Genomic DNA, 14,090 nt, shown 5'->3' with positions numbered 1-14,090 from the left:
ATAAAATGTTATTTCAGATGTTAACATCATAACATAATCGTTATAACATTTACCAATATATTTATGACAGTTTTAGGTAATTTGACAAACTGACGGCATCTTGTGACAGCTGTTATGTCACGTGTATGAGAGGGTTATGCCAGCCTTATGTCGAATGGTTGAAGTAGCCTTTGCCATCAGTCATACTTGGAATGTCATACACACTGAGAACTTATAACAAAAAACACAATCAACTGTATTTTTTTTCATTTTTATTTTTGCTTTTCATTTTTATATAAAATGGTTTATTTTATTAGTTAGGCCACAACTAAAAGTAATTCTCACAGTTAAATGACCTCCCAACTACAGACTACTAGGCAACTACTAGTTTGCCTCACGCACTCACGCACTCACATACTCACATACTCACATACTCACATACTCACATACTCACATACTCACATACTCACATACTCACATACTCACATACTCACATACTCCTGACATTTCATGGTTTTCATACTGGACTGAAAGCATTTGACAATTTTGAATATAAACCTATGCTTTAAATAAATCTTCCATAACAGACACATTTTACAAAATGGGCGGTACATAAACTCACGTGGAAGTCACAAGCCCATGTTCGTTATATGCAGCTGATCCATATGTTAATTAGGCAAACACTAGTTCACAGAAATGAATGAGGTTGAAATAAAAAGGTACCAGACAAGGCCTATTAATGATGCATGCCCTTACTGAACATGCTCTATGAATGGCTGGCACTTAGCCCCAATTAGTTTTCCCATCTTAAGATGTGTCTTTGAGAACCATGGCTTTGGTGCTTTTCATTAGCAGTTAAATGGAGAGAGCGACCCCTAGTGGACAGACAAGCAGCATGCAAGAGCGCGCACAATGTAGTGGAACGACAGAACTCATCTGGTACCGCGCGGACCGTCACAGAGGACTGTGTTCACTGAAAGGCAACAGACTTCACAGCACGCACACCAGGAGCCCGTCGTTAGTGTGGGCGACACCTGCCATGGACCGGTTCTGAGTGGGTTCGGTTTCAGCACATTTACAGTACGCGAGTTTAGAGGGGTTTTAACAGCCAGCATAGCATGAGTTAAAAATAAACGTGTGAACACATTTAAACAGTACGTGCTTCTCAATAACAACATGTTAAATCCTCAGTCAAACGGAGGAACAAAAAGTCACGATAACATAGATGAGCCCTAATCTGCTGCTGCAGTCAGAACTAACCGTTCAACTTGATTTCTCCTGAAAATAGCCAAATTAAAACCTGTGTTTAGAAAAGAAGTCAAGGCACCCAGTAACCCAGGTGTAACTAAGAGTGAAGAGGCAGTGTGAAAGCTTGACAGGGTCTAAGTCAGAGACAGGAGGGGATACGTACTTTACCCCACTACAGCCCTACTTTTCCCCTCCAGACAAGACGGGCAGGCAGGTTCAAATCCAGGATGTGACACAGCCATTGTACCTCTGACTGCGCAGCTCCCTCAGTACTTCAAACTGCTAGAGTAAACAGAGTAATGTAAATGAATAATGCATTTGCGGTTATGTACAAAAGCAATGCCTGCCACACCGGATAAGGGTGTCCAAGCAACTACATCATGTAATCCGATGCAAATATGCAGACTTTCGCCCCTTTTGCGATGCACAAGTACTCTGGTTGGCAGAGTCAGGTGGCGAGACTGTTGAAGATCGGAGAGATGTTTTGGTTCGTTTGATGCCTGGAGGAACAACAGTCATCACTGCACATAAAAAGAGCCCTGCCTTTCCATGACAGCAAACTCCTCAGACACGCCAATGATGCTCACACTCACTAGACAATCCTACGGGAGTTTCATTCTTTAAGATATAATCAATCTGAATATACATATTTTACCTATGTAACACCATCATATCTTTGCTCAGTTTTCTTTTAAAGTTGTAAAGAATGAAAAGAAATGTAAACCTAAAACAAATGCACTTTTGGGGAGAATGCCGTCCATCTTGCCCAAACCCTGCTGATAAACACGCAGACGTGCATGCACATGCACGCACATAAAAACGCACATCCCCCTCCAAAATTTTAAAAGCCAGATTGTATTCACAAACCGATCAAATTTGGTGAGTACAGACAAATCACACACTCTTCTCCACAGGGTAGGCATGAACCGGGGACATTGCCCTTGGTCCTGGAGGAGGGCTCCCATTGGTCTGTGAACTAGCGGTAATGGGGCAACTTGAACAGGCAGACTGCAAGCACCCAAGTGACCAGAAGGGGTCACCAGTGAGCAACGTAACGCCCTCCCTCCCTCGATGGCTGACCGGACGGCCAATTGTGTGTTGGACTGTGGGGCCGCCGGCCAGTCAGGCCTGGTAGGGTCCAGATTCCACACCGGCCCATGGGGCCCATCCACACAGAAGCCCTCTGCTCTTGCAATGTTACGTAAAACTTCCACACAAAAAAACAAACAACTGATTTTTCAGTCATCATAACAAGGAGGCAAATTAACACTAATGAAAGTGCGCGTCAATGCGAACTGAGACATCACCGCCAATATCGCCAGACTAAATATATCACAGTAAAGTATGCCACGATATCTACTGACACACATAACTGTAGTTCAAGTGAAGAATGTGTAGCTTTAATACTTTAGTCATTTGTATAATCCCCCCCACCAACTCACATCGACCGATGTCATGCACTGCAAGCACTCTGACAAATAACTTTTACCAACTATTGTGTGCACTGCAGTAAACTAAATTAATTGCAAAAGCTGCAACAGACCTGCATGTAACATGTACATTGCTTGCCATGGAACAGGACTGACTGACACTGATTAAAGGAGAATTAAAATAAAATTTAATGGCCATAATTAACAATAAACCCAAGAAATCAGTAAAAGGCCATTTAAGAAAACAGTAGGTGTGAGATTTGAGGGCGTAGCCCTATGCGAATTAAAATGAAACCACTCCCTTCCACAGAAAACAAAGATCAAAACACATCTAGCCGATTATCGTTCACCAACACTGAAAACGGACAAAGTACAACCTCAGACAAGAGAACAGAACCCATACTACCTGAGCAGCAACTAAAATTACACACTGTGCAAAGCGAACATTAATATTACTCAGCGTACATGGGCCTTCTAGAGACAACTGTGCACATTTTACAGAATATATTTAAATACTGATGTACAGACATCAATTGTGGCGAAGAGCGGTGTGCCCATATGCAACCAAGTCTACAAGCAGTCGCAGGTCCGTCTATAGTAGTTGTAACTTTACAGTTATATTTTATACCCTGATCATATATGAAGACTTCCTAAACTCTTCAGTGAGTTCAACCATTAATAAACATATTTTCAAGAGGAATAATTTGTGTTTCTTGTCTGTAGATTGATATTTCGTTTTTCGGTTATTCTCCGGATATCTGCATTCAGAGAATGCACAGAGACAGTCTACAGAACTAGTAAATACTCAAGTCGCATGCTTGTGCAAGGTAAACTATTTGCAGAAAGAGTGTATCAAATTTAGCCTTTCTGCATCAAGCCAGAAACAAAAAATAACAAGTCACCTTTTTAAGGTTTTCATTAATGGTCCTTTGATGTACATTGGTCCAGGCAGAACCAGTACTGTAATTTAATAAAATCCTATTCAGACAAGGGATGGGGTTGAGTGAGGTAATTGATGTGACACGACCAGAGAAAAGGCTGTTCGTTTTCAAAAAAACGAACCTGTGCAAACCCGCATATTTGGTTTGCCTCTATCTTATAGAACAAAAAACCGAAAAGTCAAGTTTTCAACATGGATATAGTAAACAAGTAGCTCTTTCTTGTCTTTTTCACGTTCTCCATGAACACGATACAGTACAAATAAAACATTACCAAGTATTCCCAGGATTGGTCCGTGGGCAGAGGGGGACACGTCAGCGGCTCGTGACACGTCCGAGCCTCCTATTCCTGAACCTCGTCGGCCATTTTGCGAACTGCGTGAATAGCCCACCACCGTTTGGCGAAAAGTAAGAGCCGAGGTTCTACCACAACCCGAGCCTACCTATGCGCGAACATCGAGGTGAGCTCGAGCAACGGACCGCCAAACAGACCCATACTTCGGGTCTAAATTGGAGGGTGGGATTCACAGCCAGCACTAGCCCCTACGTAGTCAGCTTCCTCATTACAAGCCACAAAGTGGAAAATACAAGACCCATCTGTGCCATCGGAGGGGCTTTCCCCCTCTTATACTCTTATCTACTCTGTACATGCACACTTCTGATATTTCATCTGTACTATGAGAACTAACATGAATAGTATTATTAATACATAAGGTAGGCAACGTGCTTTTTTCAAGCGCTTTTGTGCAAAACATCTGTGAGCAGGAGGGCAGAGCTAAGCCTCAGAGTGCAGCAGGCTTCCTTCTCCTTCAAAGGCAGTGGGACCGCCCTCCTGGGGTTTCCACGGCAACCCCTGCTCAGGGACGGTGTGTCCGGTCTCACCCTCCGGTGAGGGAGGGGCGTCGCCCGACCCCTGCTGGCAGTCGGTGCGTTCCAGTTTGCCCTCCTCTCTCAGGTCCCCTACTCCTCCTCCACCTCCTCCTTCTAAGTCTTGATCCTGGCCATCAGGCAGAATGTGGGGCAGCCCTAGAGCTGTGACCTCAGCCTGGCCCAGTGGGCAGTACAGCAAGGAGGAGGGGTCCTTGAGGAGGGCCTGATTTTGGGTGAAGCAGAGTATGGGGGCTCCAGCAGGGAGCGCCTCCTGCAGGAGGGCCGGGCCCTCCCCCTGCTCCTCCGCCTTCCTCCTGTCCCTCTCCTCGGCACTCTGGAGGTGAAGCACAGCCTCCGCGTTCTCCAGGGCCAGGCTGTCCCGCTGGAGCGCGTGATCGGCGGGGCCTGCGTCTGCCAGGGGCCCGGAGGAAGGGGCCACGGGTTCGGGGTCAGGGTGCACGGCCTGGGAGGCTGGAGCGGTGACCTCTGCCTCCTCGAACCCTTCTCCCGCCAGGCCCCCCAGCTGCCTCCTCTTCTCCAGGTTCAGCTTCATGACGGTGTGCAGGTAATGGGTGCGCACCCGCAGGGGGTTGAACTCCACCCGTCCCACCGCGTTTCCGCACCCGTCCCGAGTGCAGCCACAAGGGAAGGACATCCTGTCCACCTGCGGACCAGAGAGGCGTTAACTCCCACAGACAGGCTAGCACGCACTGACAGGCTAGCACACACAGACAGGCTAGCACACACAGACAGGCTAGCACGCACAGACAGGCTAGCACACACAGACAGGCTAGCACGCACAGACAGGCTAGCACGCACTGACATGTTAGCACGCACTGACAGGCTAGCACGCACTGACAGGTTAGCACGCACTGACAGGTTAGCACGCACAGACAGGCTAGCACGCACAGACAGGCTAGCACGCACAGACAGGCTAGCACGCACTGACATGTTAGCACGCATTGACAGGCTAGCACGCACTGACAGGTTAGCACGCACTGACAGGCTAGCACGCACAGATAGGCTAGCACGCACAGACAGGCTAGCACGCACAGACAGGCTAGCACACACAGACAGGCTAGCACACACAGACAGGCTAGCACACACAGACAGGCTGGCACGCACTGACATGTTAGCACGCACTGACAGGCTAGCACGCACTGACAGGCTAGCACGCACAGACAGGCTAACACGCACAGACAGGCTAGCACGCACTGACAGGCCCTACAATATCCTCCTCCTACTCCTCCTCCTCCCCCTCACCTGGCACTTGATGCCGGCCAGGCTGCAGCCGCAGCGGCGCGGGTCGCAGTAGACGCGGCAGTCGCAGCCGCAGTCCTCGCGGGACAGGCGGATGGCGCGCAGCTCGGCCTTCTCGCGGGCGTCGATGCGGGCGATGCCCGAGGCGCGCAGCAGGGCGCGGCGCCGCTTGATGGGCAGCGGCTGCAGGAAGAACCAGTCGTCCACCTCCACGCCCTCCACGTCCAGGTCCTCGTCCGACACGTCGGCCAGCGTCAGAGTCTCAGCCGCCTCGCACGCCACCGTCCCGTTACGGGTCAGCTGAGGGCCAGAAACACACGCACACACGCGCACGAACACACGCACACGCACACGCACACACACACATATACACACACACACACACACACGCACGCGAACACACACACGCACACACACGCACGCGAACACACACACACACACACACGCACGCGAACACACACACACGCACACACACAAACACACACACGCGCACGCACACACACACCCACACACACACACACACGCACACACACACATGTACACACGTACCAAACTGTATGTTAAAAAGTTAAAAATCATGAATATATGAAATAGTCACTGGTATGCATTCCTGAAGTATGTGTGGCCTGCAGGCTGTAGAATAGTCACAGGCCTTTGACTTCAGTAACTCAAGCGGTGCAGCGCGTGATTTTAAAATCTAAATCCCCGCCCCTTACCTTGCGCTTGCGCGCGTCCAGCTTCTCCTGGTGCAGGTGGCGCCGCAGGGCCTGCAGGTGGCCGCGCTCCTGCTCGCGGGCGAACTCGCCCAGTGTGTAGCGGCGGGCACAGCTGTGGCGCCGGGCCATGCCCAGGGAGCTGCCCCCCTGGCTGGGCACGCTCGTGAAGCCCTGCCGCCGCGAGAAGTAGAAGACCGTCACCGCGCCGAACCGCACCTGCTTGCCGCCCATAGGGGGCGCCCTCCGCCGCAGGATGGAGGTGGCTGCGCGTCACCGAGGGGAGAGAAGAAGAAGGAGAGGGAAGCAGGAGCGTGATTTCTCCCGTTTAATGAGGAAACGCTGATTTACAGACTCAGCCACAGGCTCGTCATAAACACACACGCATCACGAGCTGAACACAGGAGAGACTCTTCAGCAATAAAGCCACCTGCTAGCAGAATAAGAGAATAAGGAACGATTACATTTCTGGGGAAAAAGGGGGGAACACAATTGGGGAAGGGGGGGGGAGTTGGGGGAAATCAAAAAGAGACACGTCTTATATTTTAAATATACAAATTATAGGTATTTCTCATTCAGACTGCTGATTTTCAGTTGTCTCACCCTAACAGACAAATGTAAAAAAAAAAAAAAACATTCAATGAAAACAAGAGTCATTACACAGCAAGAATCGCAATCAAGCCAAAAATTTCCATTCATTTTCATTTGCTTCTAAAGGAACATTCTGGCTGCAGACTGTGAGGGACACTGCCACCCTGGGGACAGCAGCACAGCTGCACTCTTACGCGCGAGTGAGGAAGAGGAGGGGGCGTTGAGGCTGTCGCAGCTCTCGGCGCTGTCGCTGCTGGAGATCTCGTCGTCCGAATCCTTGGGGGTGGAGCAGGTCGAGCCGGGGTCCACCTCCTCAAACCGCCGCTTCAGGCTGAGAGACCCCACCGACTCCATCGGACCGCACCTCCTGTCAATCACAGAGTCAGAGACACAGGGACCGCGTGACACAACCAGGAGGGTCAAAGGAGTGAAACAGCTGAAATACAGTCACGCACGCACACGCTCACGCTCACACATGCACACACACGCTCACACTCACACACACGCTCACGCATGCGCACACACCTACCCACTACACCATGTAGCATTGGTCATTTGAGACCATGTTTTAACTAAACATCCACACAGATTTCCCAGTTTATAATTTGAAAAAAGTACCCATCTTTACTTTGTAGCTTAATAAACACTTTCAATGCAAGGGAAAATTCTTAAACATCATTCTGACCGCAGAAGGAAAACACTTAAATCTGTTCTAATCCTAAACTCAAACAAATAATAGCTACAAAACACTATACAAGTAAATACATAAGTGACAGAACTAAAATCAGTTTTAGCAAAACTCTGGGGTAACTACTGAGGCATGCTGGGAAATGGGCCCCAGTGGCTTAGTGCCCTTCATTTGCATATCCTTTCATCCAGACTCCTAATACGCAGAACGGTCATCCTCCCAGCTCTCTAAAAATGTTCAATATCACCTAAAAAAGTGACGTGATACAAATGTCTCGTTCAGTTGCGTTTCACCTGAAATGTGCAAAAGCAAAATGGCAGTATGCCTCGTCTGTCACCTGAACAATGTCAAATGAGTAACAGAGAGGCAGAGATGCTGAGAACACGAGCTCCTGCCCTCTCTCTAGGTTTTCTCTGCACTGCTGAGGTGGAGGCAGCCTGGCGTTTAAGGCAAAAAAAAAAAAAAAACTGACCCAAGCCTTGGTCACAGAGGCAGGTTGAGAGAGGAGACTAGCAGGCAAGGCTGCAGCCCAAATGCAATATCACCGTGTCGGGAGACTCCGGTCAAAAACGAAAGCTGCTTCCTCCCTCCCATGTCCCTCAAGGTGACATCACCTTCCGACCCCTCCCCTTTTGTTTTTGCCTCCATAGCCGCTCTCCATCCGGGAATAAAAATCCTATTAAGATTTCAGGCTGGACAATGGTTGCCACGGCGATCCGGGGAAAGCGCAGTTTGCACGACCGCCTGGGAACAGCAGTCCTCCAGAACACGGAGGCTTTTAGCTCCACACAAGGGGCCGATGCAGCCAAATTTAGAGGTTAAACGAGGTAAAGCCAATGGATTTGAGAATTACCCCTTTTCCACAGCGGGGTACAAGATCCCCACAAGCATGCGTAGCCACACAAAGCACGTCTGTACCACAAGCACCAAAACAATTACTAATGCTGCACCAGGAAAGATTTTATTCAGGCACAAGGAAAGACAGTTTCAAGTGAAATCTCAGGCCCTGGGCCTTGTGAAAAAGGCTTGCTTGTAAAATGTAGACTAGGATCATTAAATGAAAAGAATGTAAATTAAATGTAAATTTTCCTCCCGCTCTTCAAGAATAAGGAAGTAAACCATCAAAGCTACAAAGCAAAAAATGCCATTATGAACCTCCACTGAGAAGCAAAAAAAAAAAAAAAAAAAAAAACAATTACTTAAAATTTCAGAAAATGAAAGAATATTCAGAATATTTCTAATTTGCTTCCTGTGTCTTTAGCTTTTAAAGGCTAAACAATGGAGCAGTGCACTCTGGGATTACTGACTCTGGTTTCAAATTCCCCCTTTTTGGGAGAGCCATTGACATTTTTGTTTTTGGTAATCGGGTGTGTTTTTCAAGGCTGTTGACTTGCATTTGCAACTGCATTCAACTGGATGCCTTGGTTTGAAATGAAATTCGTGACTTAAAACCACAAGGCTGAATAGCCAAATGAGAACAGTCTGAATAGCCAAATGAGAACAGTCAACTGCTTGCCACTTCAAAAAGGGTGGCCTTGGTGCTGGAGGGTCAGTGAGAGTGCACTACCTCAACAAAGGCAAAAGTGCTTTTAACAGGAAATAATAACATACGCAAGCAATTTTGAAACAGGAACCAAATTAGTTTTCATCTGCCACTCTCTACATTTCAACTCTTTTTTCCCAGTGGAGGTTTTCTTCTTTTTTTAAAGGTAAAACAGTTTTTATAGCACAAATGTCAGGGGGTGGGGGGGGAGACTCTGATTGGAACCCCCAGACAAGCTCCCTCCATGCACAGGTGGAGTTGGCTCGGATGATTGCTAAATCAATGTAGGACGATTTGCCTGAAGGTTACGAGAGGCTGCCAGCACAAATACACTACCTTCCTGTAAGGCTGTCCAAAAATAATAATAAAATAAAATAGGCAAAAACTCACATTATATCATAAGAAACATTTGGGGAGTGCTTTTCATTTTAATGTTTCAATTTGCCTTAATGCAATAAAGGTAAAAATATAGTGCAGACAAAATGTTTTATTTTAGACAATAACTCTAGTAGACTCCCACATCAGTTGCCTCAATAAAACCAACTCAGGGACCAGCTTAATAAACCCTTCTTTGGCCTCCTGGGTGCAGCATCAAGCTAAAGTGCTAGCCCTTGGTAGGGTGACACACCCGACTTTCAGGAATCAAATTCCAAGCATGCCAGTGGCGGCTGAGGGACCCTAGAGGGATTTCCCAGACCTCAGCACCCAAGAGCGCCTCCTCTGGTCAGTCGGGCATCTGCAGCTTGCCTGTGACAGCCACGTGAGTGAAGCACTGATCAACTCAGCCTTGGGACTGTGGAGTATAAAAGGCAAAGGCTCCATGCAGAGAGCACTAGGTGCCATGTTCATCTATCAGCACTCCACAAAACGTGATGATGCCTTCGTGGGAAATGCTTAAAATAAAAGGGCGTGACGGATCTTTCCAGAATCAAATGGAAGACAGCGCTCATAGCAGACACTAGGAATGAAACCGACAACTCGTCCCATGCTGCACATCAAGTGAATCCACAGATCAGTTTCATGAAATAGGAAGATTCAAAACGCCAAGCACAGGCAACATCAATACCAGCCCATAGGTATCCATCTCATGGCTGAAGCTAAGCAGATATGGGCTGAGTTAGTATGTGGAAGGCAGACCTTCTGGGAAACCTGCTTTGCTTCTGTAAGGGCCTTTGGCAGGCCAGTACATAAATTCAATGACTCAGCACAGAGATGGGGGAAAAGCATTCTAGAAGGTTCCACCCGGCAGATGAGATGTTAAATCAAGGTCCTGACACACTGTGGTCAAAGATCCCATTACACTGAAAGAGTAGGGGGGCGTTACCTTCAGTGTACTGGCAAAACTCTACTTCTGGCCACTACATTACACTACACCCCTTATAACTGATTGGTTGTACAATCCCTTTAATTTCTACCCATCTTTGATTCCAAGGTTGTCACTGTAAAGAGTTCTCATTTCACATACCTGTTTAAATGAAGGATAGAAAATGCTACTGACTCATGTAAGAGTATTGTGGAGGAACAGATGGGCAGCCGAGTTAAGTTTTGGTATTCCACAGGCTGAAAGAATGTGTGAATATACAGTGGAAAGAACACAGGTACAATACCGCCGGAATGCAAAATACAAGTGGTTTTGACGAACTACCACTTTACGTTGCACACGATATCTATTCAAGCAGACCATCTGCAATGTTTCAATGGAGCCATTTTGCCACATGACCAACAGACACACTGGAGAGAGCTCCGTCTGACTGTTTAAAAGTAATATGAAGGACAGGTCAGAGCACCAAACCCAAAGCTGGTGCCAAGGACTCTGGAGGACAGGACTGATAATCATCAGGACTTGGCCGAGTAGGAACTGAGCGCACTGGGCTAGTTGAGAAAAGAAAACGGGGAAAAAAATGCAAATTTGGCACAGAGAGAGGGATGCATCAAAATGGCTGACCCAATTAAGTCAAGGCTGGAAAAAACCATTCAAAAGAGCCAATTTTGGTAGACATTTTTAGCAAGATGTCTCCAGACATCCAAATCCTGTCCGTTCCAATTTTAGAGAAGGCAGCCATTTTTGAGATTGGGTACCCAGTTTGTAAGCACTGTAGTCTGCAGTGATCGCACTACTGCAATCCAAAACAGTGTAAGCACACAAATAATATTGAAACGCATATCCTTCCAAATGTGTTTAACCCCCCTGTTGTCCTCCTGAGTTTCACTGCAGTGAAAAGCCCTTGAAGTTTCTTCATCGTGAAATCTGATGACTTCTTTGAGTGATCCTACCATTAGTAAAATTTAAACCTTGATCTTTTTTTTTTATAAAAGTGGCACAACATCAGGGCACAAATATCATCTTATGAGACTTTTTAAACCCAGCAGTTATGAAATTATAAGACATAATCTAAGTTAAGTGCCACACATCTATTACAGCAAAAATAAAAAATAATTCAATTATGATGTGTCTTTTGTAATAACAGCTCATGTACATTGGAGAAATACAGTCTCCCTTGACTGTGCAATAGGAAAATAGTTATTCACAGATTTATTGATGATTGACAGGTTGTTTCTACATGAAAAATAGGGTTTATAATTCAATGAAGAGGCTTTATCACAGGGGGCCCAGCGAGGGTGGGTCACTTTTGACCCTGTGGAGAAGGGGTGCAAGCATAATATGAAGACAACAAGAGGGTTAGGAATCATCAGTCATTGGTCATACTTTCTACCACACAGCAGTTTTTTAATCCCACCAATAGAATCCAAGTGTCCAGTTTCTTCTGGGCTCCCCTCCCACATCAAATCATACAAAACATAAAATCCGCTAGAGATTCTCCAATCACCTCACATGGAAATTCAGATATTCAGTATATGCTTTCATGGTTTAAGATGCTATGACTCACCATGTTCCTTTGCCTTAAAAACAAAGAATATCAATTTGTTGCAACACATTTGTGTTTGTTACACTAGAGTTTTAAAGGACAGAAGTACTACTTTGGTCAGTGTAATAATAACAATGCAGACAACGCAGCCCACCAGTATCAAATAGCATCCATGACTGTAGAACAATGGTTCTGAACACCAGGCTCTTGCAGTTGTGGCCTACATGGGCCCGATTTAATCCTGCCCTTTTAGTTTGGCTGTATTATTTATTTTTATTTTTTGTGATGGTGGGGGTCTGTAACTGAATCTGGGTGCCGATTACTGTCCAAGTTATGGCTCAGAGTACATTGCAATCTAAGGTGGGCCAAGAATAAAGTGAGACAAACCAAACATTCAGAATATGCATCAGCCAGCATCAGACTGGCTTAGCCTGAGTTCCTATGTGCACAGCTCTTTGACACAGGAAGAGCTCATTTCAATCAGGTTACAGTAAATTGGTTAAAAAGAACTCCCCGTGACACACAACTATGCCCATGCTCTATAACTACAAAGACAGAAAAGGAAGCAGAATCCACTACTACATGTAAATGACAACGCACTGTAAGTCCCATTCCATCCATACACTGGCGAATGGCCAAAGACATGCCGATATGCTTGATGCTTCGGTTTGTCTTTGAGAGTGCCACACAGATAGTGTTTTTTGTGAACACATTTATATTTCTGATACAACAGCAAAACATTCTGGGACATCACCATTAAGGTTTACGGGTAAATAAATCCACGTGGAATAGGGGTGGAATAACTCAGATGTGGTTAAATGCATTTAAAATGACAGTATCGTACAGTAATTGGAGAAACCGTAGTAGGGATTGGCATTAGCTCCAGCTCCGAGACAGAACCATCTCAAGTAGTGTCGTAGTGATACCGACCAGCTTCGTACGCCCCGTCTCCCCCATTACGATTTCAGTCTTCCCATTCATGTTATGTTATATAGTAACTGTCTAACCGACTGAGGGACCACGAAACAGTAGCTGCTTACCTTCGGAGAAACTGAGAACAAGTTTCACCACACAATACGTTATTTTCTCCTTTGATTGAAACAATAATTTCTCTCCTCGACTCGTTTCCGGCTCAGATTTTCGTGTCCTTTCTTCTTATTGCGTTATCTTTTCCCTTTTCCAACGGCTGATTGCAGACAAGGGCAATTGCGAAGCGTTTTAGTCGATCAAGGGGGAAAATAGGGCATCATTTGTACATAACATCATTTGTAGACTTGGAGCCGGCGGTTACAGGCTATATTTCGGTTTTGCACAATTATTCACACAGGGAAAAATACTGCTGCAGCATATGAAATTTATCCTAAGGGTAACTGAATGAATCGAGCCGGTGAACAACCGGGAGGGAGCAGCGAAGGACTTCAGCCAAATGTACTCAGCTTTTCACTTCGCATTTTCACTTAAATTGCAATGGCATGGAGTTTGTGTTGCTTCATAGTTTTTCTTCTTTCCTCTTTAAAAGCTGCAAGTCAATGGAACAGTCCGTTGCACGCGCTATTCATTTCTGTGATTTTACGCTAATCATAGCGGTTTTACTCCTGTTATTCGTTTAAAGTTGTTTCGGGTACACGAGTCGTTGTTTTAAGCCGTTTACTACGTATAAAATGTTTCCAGTTTTCTGGCGGAACGTGTCCCTCCTGCCCGGCTTGTTACAATGCAACAATAGTGTTCGGAATTCTACACGGTGGAAGTATATACTCATTCTGACATCACAGGTATCCCACACACAGAGCATGCTGGGAAATGAAGTCACGAACTGTTCCATTGTTTAGACTAATGTGTGGCTAATTTGGACAGCAGTCCTGTACACACTCCGGTAGAAATAGCAAGAAATACTCGCAATTTGTTGAGAAAGAAATATTTCAGTGGAAAATAAATCTACCACAAAGCAAAGGTGTATCTTTCT

At 46.1% G+C, this 14,090-nt stretch overlaps 1 protein-coding gene across 1 annotated transcript; it reads right to left on the bottom strand.

Annotated features, from left to right (window-relative positions):
• Positions 1-236: 236 nt before the first annotated feature.
• csrnp2 (cysteine-serine-rich nuclear protein 2) lies at positions 237-13,850 on the bottom strand. Its single transcript, XM_035380655.1, has 5 exons — positions 13,168-13,850; positions 7,224-7,396; positions 6,442-6,704; positions 5,729-6,025; positions 237-5,129 (listed from the first exon to the last, which is right to left on the bottom strand). The coding sequence occupies exons 2-5, from the start codon at positions 7,381-7,383 to the stop codon at positions 4,371-4,373; spliced, it is 1,479 nt and encodes a 492-aa protein (XP_035236546.1). The 5' UTR covers positions 7,384-7,396; positions 13,168-13,850; the 3' UTR covers positions 237-4,370.
• Between the last annotated feature and the right edge of the window lie 240 nt (positions 13,851-14,090).

The sequence above is a fragment of the Anguilla anguilla genome, chromosome 11 (assembly GCF_013347855.1).
Source record: "Anguilla anguilla isolate fAngAng1 chromosome 11, fAngAng1.pri, whole genome shotgun sequence".
NCBI classification, from domain to species: domain Eukaryota; kingdom Metazoa; phylum Chordata; class Actinopteri; order Anguilliformes; family Anguillidae; genus Anguilla; species Anguilla anguilla.
Note: the sequence above shows the minus strand (reverse complement) of the source record. Positions and strands in the feature narration are given on the sequence as shown.